General features: G+C 40.7%; 1 protein-coding gene across 1 annotated transcript in view; it reads left to right on the top strand.

Annotated features, from left to right (window-relative positions):
- CSMD1 (CUB and Sushi multiple domains 1) overlaps nt 1–14,329 on the top strand; it is a gene marked incomplete at its 3' end in the record, with an annotated part of 1,679,169 nt that overhangs the window by 1,116,459 nt on the left and 548,381 nt on the right. Inside the window, exon 6 of the mRNA XM_079726547.1 lies at nt 8,317–8,463. Within this exon, the coding sequence (XP_079582673.1) occupies nt 8,317–8,463 (147 nt within the window). The remainder of the gene's footprint in view (nt 1–8,316; nt 8,464–14,329) is intronic.

Genomic DNA, 14,329 nt, shown 5'->3' with positions numbered 1-14,329 from the left:
GCGCCACCTGCTCCTTCCTTGACACACATGGATGTTCTCGCTGGCTTCAGTGAGGCCTGTATTACTGCTCTGGACCCCTTGGATGCCATAGATGGAATAAAAAGAAGATGCCAGAGCTGATCCATTTGGCATTCACACTTGGCAGATCATGACACTGGCAGGAAATCGCCGTGCGTGTAAAGATAAGAATGGCCTTCTCTTAAAGATCTTAACTTTTTATAGTCTTAAGCCCTGCTGCTGTTTCAGGAGCTCACATCATGAGCAAAAACAAAAGCATAGAAACCACTTAAAATGGGCTTATTGAGACTCCCGTGTATGCAAAGTACCAGGATGAGGGCAATTAACAAGGTGCCAATGTACCCTCAGGGGACTCACAGTTCATTCGAGGAAGCAGACATCGATATGAACAACAAAAGTACAAGATGGGGGCTTCCCTGGTGGTGCAGTGGTTGAGAGTCCGCCTGCCGATGCAGGGGACACAGGTTCGTGCCCCAGTCCGGGAGGATCCCACATGCCACGGAGCGGCTGGGCCCGTGAGCCATGGCCACTGAGCCTGCGTGTCTGGAGCCTGTGCTCTGCAAGGGGAGAGGCCACAACAGTGAGAGACCTGCATACCGCAAAAAAAAAAAAAAAAAAAAAAAAAAAAAGTACAAGACGGGCTCTTATAATTTCCATAGACATATATGGGTCAAGTGCTAAAAGATTATGAACACAGGACAGTTAATTCTACCTGAGATAATAAGAGAAGATTTTTGGAGGGGATATCTTTTACAAAAGCTTTGAAATCTGAGAATTTAAACAGGCAAACGTCAGCCAAAGGGCTCTGGATGGGAGAGGACAGCTCAGAGTCAGGGAAGCATGAAGGTATAAGATGATTTAGGGAGCAATTCCAGAAAGGGCACAAAGAGAGAGAAGGCAGGACATGGTCAGAGTCATATCATGAAGCATCTTCAATCCCATGCCAAGAAAGATGACTTTTCTCAGAGTGATTTGGAGCCATTGGAGTACTTTTAGGAAAGTGCCTGTGAGTTGTGATTTGGCTTGGGTGTCTCCACAAATCTGCACTTTGGAAATCATTGCTCTCGAATTGTTGTCCCCAGTCCAGCAACTCACCCGACAAGTCACAACTCAGATGTCGCATTTCCAGGAGGGTCTTCTGCCAAGAAGAGTTGGAACCCCTATTGTGGATGTGTATCGTGACCCGTGTTCCCCATCTGGCGATGCTTACCCTACGTGTCATACCCTGAGGTCGCTCTTCTCTGAGAGATTCTGGGCATCTTATTTTGCTGACAGCTGTATCTTTGGTGCCTAGGATGGTTGTTTATGAATGTTGAATTGGGTTCTATTTAGGGCAGTTCATGTCAGGGTTACACCGAGTGGATTTGAGTAGGGAGAGGCAGGAAAGCAACACACATTAAAGAGACCTTTTCCACAGCACAGTTAGAGGCGGTAGGGTTTGGGCGAGAACCTGGGCAGTGCTGGGTTAGAAGAACGAACACTGCAGCGTTGAATGCCAACTTAGCAACTGAACAGATGCTGTGTGCAAACCTAAAGTTGAGGAGACGGCTATGAGGTGAGGGTGCTGCACATACTCTGAACCCTCCCTTGGATCCACTGCACTCACGCCTGTCTTGGTGCGGCCAGTGTTACCCATCTGAGAACTTGCTGCTCCCAGAAATCCATGGAACCCGGTGCATCTAGGGTCTAAACATCTACCAAGGGCCAACCTCAGGGGTGGGTATTGAGGGCATTTCTGGGGCGGCTGAGTTGTGTCTCTCTGGGTTTCCTGAGGGTTTATTAAAGTAAGGGGAGACTGGATGACCAGTCAGGGTTGCTGGGGCATGAAACCAGGGGAGTCCGTTCAAATCTATTCTGCGTGACCGGGCCCCACAGAGTCGTGCGTGGGTCTGTGTGGAGGCCTGGGTCCCGGGCAGATATGACACCATCGCTCTCTCCCAGCACCATCCCCCCACCCACTCTGCTCACCTCTAAAGCTACAAAGAGATCTGATTCACCCCATGAAGGCATCTTAAGTCACAAACACCCAGCCTGGCATCATAACGTGAAGTTGTACAGAGTAGCCTTCACTTTGTGAGATGGGACCTGGGTAAGGCCCCCTGGGAGTGTTTAAACTTACCTCTTCCATTTTCCCATCCTATGTATATTCAACCTCTACTAACTGCCCAGCACTTTACCGGGTGCTAGAGAGACATTGGTGGTAACACAAGCTTCATGTGTCACAGGAAAGATGCCCATCCAATACATAACCACACAAGAGACCAGGTCGTCACTAATTTGAAATGCCTGCAAAGGATAAACTAGGGAGCGAGGAGAGGGCGGCAGGAGGGAGAAACAGCTTCATCTACGTGGTCAGGTCAGGCTTCCCTGAGAATGTGACGTGCCATCTGAGCTCTAAAGGATGCCCAGTCTTACCAGGCAAATGGAGAGGAAGTGGGTGGTGGGGTAGATGTGAGAGAACAGCGTATGTCAAGACCCTGAGCAGGGAAGGAGCACTGGCTGTACGTGTGGGCACAATGAAGTCAAGTTCATCCCAGAGTGGAAGCAAGGGGAGAGTGTGAACCTGGAAGGATGGGTGTCCCACCCTGGAGGGAGCACCAGGGGCTCCAGAATCTATAAATTATTTTTGCAAAAGACATAGGAGGTATGAGGCACACAGAGAATGTGAAAGATGATGCTAAAGTCATAGGGTGGATAAAATTACCAAGAGGGAAGGGTGTAGCCATGGGTGTATAATAACGATATAATGATAGAATCTTCAAAAGTGCCTGGAGGAAAAAAAGGCAGAGAGAGAGAGAGAGAGAGAGATTGTTGTCCAAGAGAGAAGATCTTCATGAGAGCTAACCAGGAATGCCAAGAGGGTGAAAGAAAAGTCTATTAGAAAGTATCGATTTGATGAAAGGAAGAACTTTTAACGGAGAAGTCTTCCGTGGTCTGCTTTTAAATAGGCGGTGGGTGTTTTTTTGTTTTTGTTTTGTAGTCGTAGTTGTTTTTCCAAGAGCGTATATGTGTGTGTGTAAAACCTTTGGAATAACTTTCTAGAAATATTTGTATGTAAATATGTAACTATTGTGTGTGTATATGTACATGCTTGTGTATCTGGTATACATATATTTGTGTATGTCCACGCACTTACATAGCTCTTTTTTTCATTGCTTTTTCTATTCTTCCAAGGTAAGGACTACCTTTTACTTCCATTGTTATTTTTTTCAGTGCCCAAAATAAGGCTTACGGTGGCAGAATTTGAAACTCAATGTAAAATATGTATATATGTTCACAAGACAGCAGATTTCACTATTAACATGAATAACATCCAATTAGAAATACGGCATTTCAGGAAAACTTCATTTGATCAGATTACTCTAGTTAATTTTGACACAACAGAGATAAGTGAACCACCACACTCTGCTTAAATGTCCACAAGAGCACAGAAATAGCACAGCTTCCAGATGACTTTCTCCCCAACTTGACAAGCAATGAGTCTCTTCGAAGTAACAGATTTATTAAATTCCATAGTCTCCTTAGGGAGGCTGGGTAATTTACAGTCCGTGTTGATGATATTAATGCTTTCCAGCTTCTTAGTCATCGTTAAAGAGGTTTAACCACCAAGGAACCCCCAGAGATTTGTGTGATGATTTCCTAAAGACATAAGAAATCTGGCTTAATGTCAGAGGAGTGCTCAAAGAGAGCTCTCTGAAAAAACTGTAGCATTTCCCAATGCATTTCAGAACACTACCTTGGTGACTAACGTCTACAGCTTTCAATTTACATAAGTAAACAGATGAGTCACAGACACAGGGTGTGATGTTTGGGAAGAACAGTGTGCTGGGCCCCTTTATGTCGCAAACGAGGAAAGAGGAGCTGATGGAGGTTAAGTGGAAACAGACGTTATGGATTTATTAAAAATAGAATCGCAGAATTTATGGTAAAGCTATTTGGAGAAAATGGAACAGCCTGGATGGTTCTATGTTGGCTCAAAGACGATCGTCTTAACTTTAAGGCGATCTTCATTTATTTATTTTTAAATTTCATTTATTTATTTTTTATACAGCAGGTTCTTATCAATTATCCATTTTATACATATTAGTGTGTACATGTCAATCCCAATCTCCCAGTTCATCACACCACCAGCCCCGCCACCGTTTCCCCCCCTTGGCGTTCCTACGCTTGTTCTCTGCATCTGTGTCTCTATTTCTGCCTTGCAAACCGGTTCATCTGTACCATTTTTCTAGGTTCCATATATATGTGTTAGCATATGGTATTTGTTTTCTCTTTCTGACTTACTTCACTCTGTATGACAGTCTCTAGGTCCATCCACGTCTCTACAAATGACCCAATTCCGTTCCTTTGGCAGAAGCAAAACCTTGTTGAATCCTTTGAAAGAAATGAATTTGCCAATAGATTAAATCGCTTAATTTGGCATTATTGAAAAAAATTTTGAGAACTACTGATACATTTAGCCATATCTGTAGGGACGGTTCAGTATCCACATTGTTGGGCTTGATGAGTTTCCCGACCCAGTTTGAGATGCTCCAGAAATGAAATGCATCTACCAGTTCCTCAGAAAGACTTTTTCCCCGCTGATTGCATTGAGGTGTTCTTTTTTTTCCTCACCATCCTCCTTTATTTTATAAGCCCAGAAATCTTTGATTTGCTTGATCTTACCAGGTCCTTTGTTTCTATATGCTTAGGATTAAAAAGTTGTCAGTATGTTGTAAGCTAATAGACAAAGATCTTTGTTATGCCATCATTTTTCCTTTTCTCTTGAAAATGGTTCTGCTTTCTATCTTGTACTAACCACGTCAAGTCCACTATTGCCCCATAATTTACCTCTCACTTCCCAAACTATTTATTTATTGGAAAACCAATTCCAACAGATTTACAAGAAATACAGCTAAGAATTGTGGAGGACTTGTAGGAGATCTCACTGCAACAATGATAGACGTTCAATTGTTGATAATTACAGACAGGGTTTAAACTGCACTGGTTCTCTAAGGTTATTAACAGGTATACAGTGATGACAGTTTCTACCATATGGACTTCCTTTCAGGACTGTTTTTGAATGAAAAGTAGGATACACATATTAAAAGGCTGTAGTAGTTTTCCATTGCCGCCATAACAAATGAACACAAACCTGATGGCTGAAACCAATACAAATTTATTATCTTATGGTTCTACAGGTAATAAATCTTATACAGGTTTTGCTGCAATGAAATCAAGGTGTCATCAGGGCTGTGTCCTTTCTGGAGGCTCTAGGGGAGAATGCACTTACTTGCCTTTTCTGTCTACTAGAGGTCACCCTCGTTCCTTGGTCCATGACCCTTTCCTCCATCATCAAGGTCAGCGACCACCTGTGGAGTTTGCACAAGCCTCACTCTGACTCGATTTCCCAGATATCCCTCTGACTGTCTTATTCTGTCTCCACCTTCCACTTTTAAGGATCTTTCTGATTACATTGGGCCACCCCATCATCCAGGGTAATCTGTAACTTCATCATATCATCAAAGTGCCCTTTTCCCATGTAAGGTGACATAGCCACAGGTTGTGGAAATTAGGATGTGGACACTTTGGGAGCCATTACCACAAAGGTATTCAGTTGAATTTCTTTACCTCTAAACCTTATCTGAATCATCCAGGATCTTAGTAAGTCTGCCCTATCATCCGCTGGCTTCCATATTAGTCAACTTTCTTTAAATTTGCTTGTAATGAAGGAACGAATGACTTTGTAATATAATCTTTCTGTTAAATGGCATCTCTAAGGTTAGCCCCTGCCCTAGGAAGGTGAGAGAGCAACTCACAGTTCCAAGGATAGGTCTTATATGGAACAATGACCTGCCCCCATATTCCCCCCAAAACAGAGGATGTGAATATTTGTTGAATTCGCACAGCGAAGTCAAGAAATCCATGCATGTTAATTCACTCTGGAGTATGATTCATTTGCGTGGCTTGGCTCTAACCATGGGAAATAAATTATATAATTGTTACTAAATCCTCACCTTTGATTCTATATAAAAGAAATCTGCACAGGAATTATGCATTTTTTGAATATATACACTAGTTTGATATACATCGTCTAGTTATTGTCCTTACTCAATATTTTACAAACTGCCTCATATATAATAAAGCAAGAATCAGCAGACTATGCCCCACAGGTCAAATCTGGCCTATAAGTTAAGAATGGTTGTTACATTGTTCAGTGGCTGAAAAAACATCAAAAAAGAATAATATGTAGTTATGCAGAAAAATTACATGAAATGCAAGTCGTGTCCGTAAGTAAAGTGTTGTTGGAACATATCACACAGGGCTGCTTTGGGGCTACAAGGGCAGAGATGAACAGTGGCAACAGAGATGACGTGACTCATAAACCCTAAAATATTTCTATCTGGCTCTTTATTGTTCAAGTTCGAACACAAAACTGACATTTTTTGGTAGGTAAGTATTTGGGAGATAAGGCAGTGAAAGGGGGATTTTTTTATGTGCATTGCCAATGTTGATATGGAAGTAAAATGTAACTCCACCTAGTTTTTGAAATCAGAACCACTCCAAGAGAATCTAATTAAGGCTAAACAATATTTTTAAAGCAACAGCAAAATAAACGTGGATTTCAGTTATAAAAATTTTAGTAAGTAGATATAGGTGAGCTGGATCAATGTGGGTTTCTGAATCCAGAATTTACTTCTCTCTTGGCCATTGCCACTATTAGGCAAAGAGGTACGTGACTTTTTTCTAATAGAATTTGTAACGTAATCTCACCAGGAAAAGAAAGGTGGGGGAAGGAGCCTTTAAAAAAAATATTAGAATGAGGAAATGTTTTTTGGAATCAGTCGTATCCAGCTTCACCAGTCGGTGCTACATAAATCCAAGCAAAGAGTAAGATCTGAGTAATGTATTTCCTCTTACAGAAGATTATTTCAAACAGTGACACAAACACTGTTGCAATTGGTTCCAGTCAAGGTTTGGCTTATCACTTTTAATGGATACTGCACATTTTTAAACCTAAGAGTTGAAATTGAACACCCTGACATCAGGAAGCTTGCCTACATATTTCACTGGATGCAGCTTTTCCTCCAGGTAAAAATAGGAGTAACTAGGGAAATGCTCTACACAGCCAACCCGTGCCTAGCAAATTCCAGGCATGGAGTACGATTTCCAGCGGTGGAAATTGCCAGCCAGCCTGCAAAGGGCCCCACCAGTTTCAGCTCCAGGGCAATTTGTGAATCCCTGACATATCATCTGCACGAATAAGCATCATTTTGAGAATAGTTTTACAGCTGAGATGCAAAATAATTATACAATGTGTAACCCCATGTAAGTAGCTTTAGGAGCATTTACACGTGCATCTATACCATCTCTTTGAACACCTTGATCTAGGTCTTTTCAAGTCCAGTTTACAGACTGGAAAACTGAGGTTCAGAAAAGATAACCCAGGGATATAGTGCCTCAACTAGTGCAAGTGGAGCCAACACACAATCGTCTGTCTGTCTGAAGCATCCAATCCAGTGGTACTTAGACCACTGTCCAGAACGGAATGCATCACATCATCTCTAACCATCAAGAGCTCCTCTGCCTGAGAAGGCATGTACTCCTTAGTAATGACACAAAGTTTTCAATAGTAGGAAGTAAATGACTTGCTTTTTCTGACAACCAGAGTGAACATTGTAAGTGGACTGGATATTTTCAACAGCTTAACCAGAGATTGATCCTGTCTTACTTTTGAAAGATTTAATTTTGTTTAATATACTACTTTACACACACATGATTTTATTCCATGTTGAATCTCTTTGACAGTTCTTGTCACTAATCGCATAAACATCCTCTTCTTCACTTGAGTAGGAAAGGCCCAGGTTGTGAATCTGCAGATGGGGCCCTGGAAACATTGGATGTTATCAGTTATCTGAGTCGACTTCAGGTGAAACTGAATTGCCCAGTGTTCAAATAGTGAAAGGCAGACGTGTATCATTTGCCTGTCTTTTCCTTTTGTAATTCATTATGATCGAGGTCCCGATAAGAAGAAATAAGAGATCAAAAGAATATCTGCTCATTTAATCATTAATAAAGAAGAATCGAAACGTCCAATATTTGTGAAAGCCTTGATTCCATCAAGGATGAATATAGCATTTCTTTGTGGGCAAAGATGAAATTACCTGAAGTGCTTCAATGTGGAAATGCAGCTAATAACTGGCGTCTGTTTTAGGCAACTACATAAAGACTGTCGGCGCTCAGTTGTAAAATCGGGTTTGAGATGGGACATTTGCGCTGCTGGTTTACAAGAGAGATTTTCTTCATTCTCTCTTCCAGGCTGACGGGCATGAACCTCCCTTCTCCTGTTATCAGTAGCAAGAATTGGTTACGACTCCATTTCACATCCGACAGTAACCATCGACGGAAAGGATTTAATGCTCAGTTTCAAGGTAAGAAGGCTCCATCTTATAAGAAAAAAAAAATGTATTCACACTGCATAAATGCAACTACCTGATTTAGTGATTTACACATAAGGGGACCTCAAAACAGAAATGGCAGATTGTAGCCGGGTAAAACAGAGAGTCTGTAGTCAATAGTATGTAGGGTTGATTCTGAAACTTTCTCTTTCTCTCTAATTTCTAGGGTTTATTCCTGGATAGTATTGTATAGTTTCCTATATGTTTCTAATAATCAATCATTGTTATCCATACTGTGAAACGGTTGATGGAAACTATTCCACATGCATCTGCAAATAAAACTAGTATGGCACTGTCAGAAAGCTAGATGCTGTGCCAAGCAAACTTCTCCAGCTTTCCCCAAATCATGGCCGTGAGAATGCCAGTTCAATTAAGGCAGAATTCCCTGAACATTTGCCACAGGGAAGCTGGGACCACAAAATGAGGAAATTATGACAACCCCCATGCTCCAGAAACTAGCAGATCAGAAAGATAATTTATAAACAGCTCCCATGAAAGATGGAACAGAAAGAGAATCACGGGAGCCACTTAAGGAGGTTTTAGTAGTATTCCAACAAGTGGCTCTGAAAGACTCCTATCTGAAACACATTTTTAAATCCATAATGCCTTCACTCTGTCCTTTTGGGCAAGAAGTTAAAAAAATAAGAGTAATCTTCAGGGATTTAAATACAGATGATGCTGAGGAGGACACATGTGTTGAGTTTTATCTGCCACTGGGATCCTTGGGGCTTGTGAACCCTCATGGAACGTGCCTGACTTGGAGTCCAGGGACAATTTTATTTCACCAAAATGCATTTTATTCATAAGGAGCATTGTCCACCCCTCAGTTTCTTCCGATGCTGCCGGAAAGCCCTTGGATTGCAAATATACTGCCTTGAAGCTTGGTAAGAGTCACAGTAATTTGTTTTCACTTATTCTGGGACCCAGGCAAGGCCAATCTTTTTCTTCCCATACCTGCCTTTGTGTGCCTTTATCTTTCAAGGCCACATATTCTAACTGTAGTTATAGGAGAACAGGTATGGAAAGGACATATCAGTGGGGACTGGGGTCACTAGGTGATATAGTGGTGGGGGATGAGGAATACACCACTCAGTCTCGTAGGAAATTCTGAGTCTTCTCCATATTACTCCACATCAACAGATACGTCTATCCCTGATTTAAAGCCATCGTAGATCACTATTTGGAATAACAATTGACTGATCAGACAGGTAGGTAGGTAGATCTATAGCGTTATTCCTAAGCTGGTGATTGATCTTCTCCAAAGGTCCTGATTAATTGACTGGTATGGAACTACAGAAAAATTTCTAGGTGTCATCCTCTAAACCTGATCAGTGGATTTGGCATCTGTACCAGTGATTGGAAGAAAGGTGAAAAATAGAATATGAAGTTTGAAGATACTCCAAATTGGTAGATATAAGAAACAATTGTAATAGTTTAGACATATCAGCCATTGATGATATATATAAGCTGTGATTAGAAAAATTTGTACATAAGTCCCAAGAGATAAAAAGATGCAAAAATATAAGGAGGGGTAAACATGGCTTAACAGTGATACATGAGGAAACCTCTTCAGGCTGACTTTGAAGTTCAAGTCCAAGATTAAATGGTGGGAGGGAGCTGCCTTTTGTTTCATTCACCTCAGGCCTTATATCAGAGGAGGGGTCATGACTAAGGCTGAATCTCAGCCGACCATACGTGGAAGGTCAGATTCAGTACCGGATGTCATCCTTTTGTGACATAACAGAGAGCACCTGTCAATGCCAGGCGGGAAGGCATTATGAGAATTTTTCTGGCTCCTGAGGGCAGAACTATCACCCATGAATAGAAGCTACAGGTGGTCCTTCCTGCTGATTCTAGAACAAGCCGGAGGGCAGAGGAAGGCAGGAGGCAAGCAATGGCTCAGGCTGAGCCTCTCAGAGCCCCTGGCAGCTGTCCCACTGACCACCTCCTCTGGACACCACTCTGCCCTGACTTTGCAGCTGAGAGGCCTCAATGTTTTCACTCTGAGGACAAATGAGGGGAAAGCTTCCTGTCCTGTTGGAAAGTGTGTTATTCCTGTAAATTTTCCCTTTTTTTCCTGCCGGAATTGAACATCAGGAAGCCCCAGTTTGTATTGTACTTTATTTCAACCAGACAAACTCAGGGGAAAAAACACTGTTGTTATTACCAACACAATTGCTAAAAAGAAAAGCAGAGTAAAAGAGCAATCTAGAAAACCAGCAAAACAATAATAATAGTGAAAACACACAGTGTCTACTAAAAGCTAGTTTAATATCTATGTAAATATTCTGTCAAAACCCTGGATAGCTAAAGCAATCTTGAGAAAGAAAAACGGAGCTGGAGGAATCAGGATCCTGGACTTCAGACTATACTACCAAGCTACAGTAATCAAGACAGTATGGTACTGGCACAAAAACAGAAATATAGATCAGTGGAACAGGATAGAAAGACAAGAGATAAACCCATGCACTATAGTCACCTTATCTTTGATAAAGGAGGAAAGAATATACAGTGCAGAAAAGACAGCCTCTTCAATAAGTGGTGCTAGGAAAACTGGACAGCTACAGGTAAAAGAATGAAATTAGAGCACTCCCTAACACCATACACAAAAATAAACACAAAATGGATTAAAGACCTAAACATAGGCCAGACACTCTAAAACTCTTAGAGGAAAACATAGGCAGAACATTCTATGACATAAATCACAGCAAGATCCTTTTTGACCCACCTCCTAGAGAAATGGAAATAAACATAAATAAACAAATGGGACCTAATGAAACTTAAAAGCTTTTGCACAGCAAAGGAAACCATAAAGAAGATGAAAAGAACCCTCAGAATGGGAGAAAATATTTGCAAACAAAGCAACTGACAAAGGATTAATCTCCAAAATTTACAAGCAGCTCATGCAGCTCAATATCAAAGAAACAAACAACTCAATTTAAAAAATGGGCAGAAGACCTAAATAGACATTTCACCAAGGAAGACATACAGATGGCCAAGAGGCACATGAAAAGATGCCCAACATCACTCATTAGAGAAATGCAAATCAAAACTACAATGAGGTATCACCTCACACCAGTCAGAATGGCCATCATCAGAAAATCTACAAATAATAAATGCTGGAGAGGATGTGGAGAAAACGGAACCCTCTTGCACTGTTGGTGGGAATGTAAGTTGATACAGCCACTATGGAGAACAGTATGGAGGTTTCTTAAAAAACTAAAAATAGAACTACCATATGACCCAACAATCCCAGTACTGGGCATATACCCTGAGAAAAACCATAATTCAAAAAGAGTCATGTAGCACAATGTTCATTGCAGCTCTATTTACAATAGCCAGGACCTGGACGCAACCTAAGTGTTCATTGACAGATGAATGGATAAAAAAGATGTGGCACATATATACAATGGAATATTACTCAGCCATAAAAAGAAACGAAATTGAGTTATTTGTAGTGAGGTGGATGGACCTAGAGACTGTCATACAGAGTGAAGTAAGTCAGAGAAAAACAAATACTGTATGCTAACACATATATATGGAATCTAAAAATAAAAATCATTCTGAAGAACCTAGGGGCAGGACAGGAATAAAGACGCAGACGTAGAGAATGGACTTGAGGACACAGGGAGTGGGAAGGGTAAGCTGGGACAAAGTGAGAGAGTGGCATGGACATATATACACTACCAACTGTAAAATAGCTAGCTAGTGGGAAGCAGTGCATAACACAGGGAGATCAGCTTGGTGCTTTGTGACCACCTAGAGGGGTGGGATAGGGAGGGTGGGAGGGAGACACAAGAGGAAGGGGATATGGAGATATATGTACAGGTATAGCTAATTCACTTTGTTATACAGCAGAAAGTAACACAACAATGTAAAGCAATTATACTCCAATAAAGATGTTTAAAAAAATGTGGTATAACCACATAATGGAATATTACTCAGTAATGAGAAAGAATGGACTATTGAGAAATGCGATGACATGGATGAATCTCAACTGCATACAGTGTGTAGTTTTAAAAGTCTACATACTACATGATTAACCTGAATGATATTCTGGGAAAAGCAAAACTAAATAGAAACAGTATCAGTGGTGTCAAGGATTAAGGGTGAGGAGAGGAGCTGACTACAAAGGTGCAGGGCTGCGGAATTTTTTTTTAATATCATGGAAGCATTGTGCTTATTGTTTTCTGGTGATAGTTAATATGAGTCTTTACTTTTTGTTAAATTTTGTAGAACTGTATAACCAAAAGAGTGAATTTTACTGTATATAAATTTAAAAATAAAATAATGCCACGCTTCTTTATGATCACATGGTACTATTAGTATCTTATCCTTTACTCATTAAAAATGAATACTCAAAAAAAAAAAAGAAAATGTGGCTGTTTGAAACAGAGATGAGCTGTAAGCATAAAAGGCATCAGATTTCAAAGGCAGTGTGAAAAAAAATGACTATAAGACTGTGTGTTGAAAAGATGATGTCCTTTTATCATTTTAAATATTTTAAAACTTTTTTAATGTGCCTACTAGAAAATTTTAAATTACATAAGCGGTCACATTTGTGGCCTACACTTTATTTTATTGGGCAGCTCTGGTGTAAATATTTGAGCTTCACACTGAGATTGGCCATGCCTTTTCAACAGGACCAGCTGAAGTGATTTCTGGGATGTTAGGTAGAATCTCACATTGTCTCTCAAGCAACCTACTCCACCAATTACTAATGTCTGAAATCCTCATACTAAACCTAAGTCTTGGTTTAAAATTTTCGTTTATAAAGCAAAATCTCTGTAAGAGGTCAAAGTATATGCTTTACTACCATTTATTCTTCAATCTAAATGAGTTTTTCAGCTCCTTCCTTGGATGTGAACAAAAGATAGGGATTATATGAAATTTCCCAGTGATTGAAAGAGAAAGAATTATACTATGAAAGAGAAAAAGAAGAAAAGATGAAAAAACATTTTTTAAAAAAGAGAACAAATAGTGAGCAAATTAGGATTTTTTTTTTTTTTAATTCACGAGATTGCCCTGGACCAGCCTTTGACATCCTGATTAAAACCTGAGTGTAAGGGGACCTCCCTGGTGGCGCAGTGGTTAAGAATCCACCTGCCAATGCAGGGAACACGAGTTCGAGCCCTGGTCCGGGAAGATCCAATGTGCTGCAGGGCAACTAAGCCCGTGTGCCACCACTACTGAGCCTGTGCTCTGGAGCCTGCAAGCCACAGCTACTGAGCCCATGCACTGCAACTACCAAGCCCATGTGCTGCAACTACTGAAACCCGCATGCCTAGAGCCTGTGCTCTGCAACGTGAGAAGCCACCACAATGAGAAGCCCGCGCACCACAACGAAGACCCAATGCAGCCAAAAATAATAAACAATAAAATAAAACAAAAATCTAAAAACCTGAGTGTAAGCTCCTAAGAGGCTTCTATGTTACTCAGTAGATGAGTGAGAACTACCTCTTCCTCAGTTCACTGTCTTTAGTGTCCAGGACAAGGACCAACAAAAGGTTTCAGATCTCATAGTGGTGATAAAAAGGAAGGGGACCATACCACACATGAATAGATCCTCTCCTTAGTGTGACCTTAGTGTGAAGGAAGCTAAATCAGCTTAGCTCCCCACAAATTAAATCCTGACTGCAGAGTAGGTGATACCATGATTATAAGTTTTATTAGAATAATAGGTTTATTTTTTAAAACTTCCTATTTAAATATTTCTTGGAAAACTCCACTTGGAGTACAATTTTCTTAACTGACAAAAATTCTCACAGCTTGGATGTGAAGTAAGTGATCTATTGAAATAATTAAAATTATTATTTAAAACTTTTGAAAAAGCAGTGACTGTGGAAAACTAAAATAATATAAAATTTAAGTTC

Source organism: Hyperoodon ampullatus (assembly GCF_949752795.1).
Source record: "Hyperoodon ampullatus genome assembly, chromosome: 20".
NCBI classification, from domain to species: Eukaryota; Metazoa; Chordata; class Mammalia; order Artiodactyla; family Ziphiidae; genus Hyperoodon; species Hyperoodon ampullatus.
Note: the sequence above shows the minus strand (reverse complement) of the source record. Positions and strands in the feature narration are given on the sequence as shown.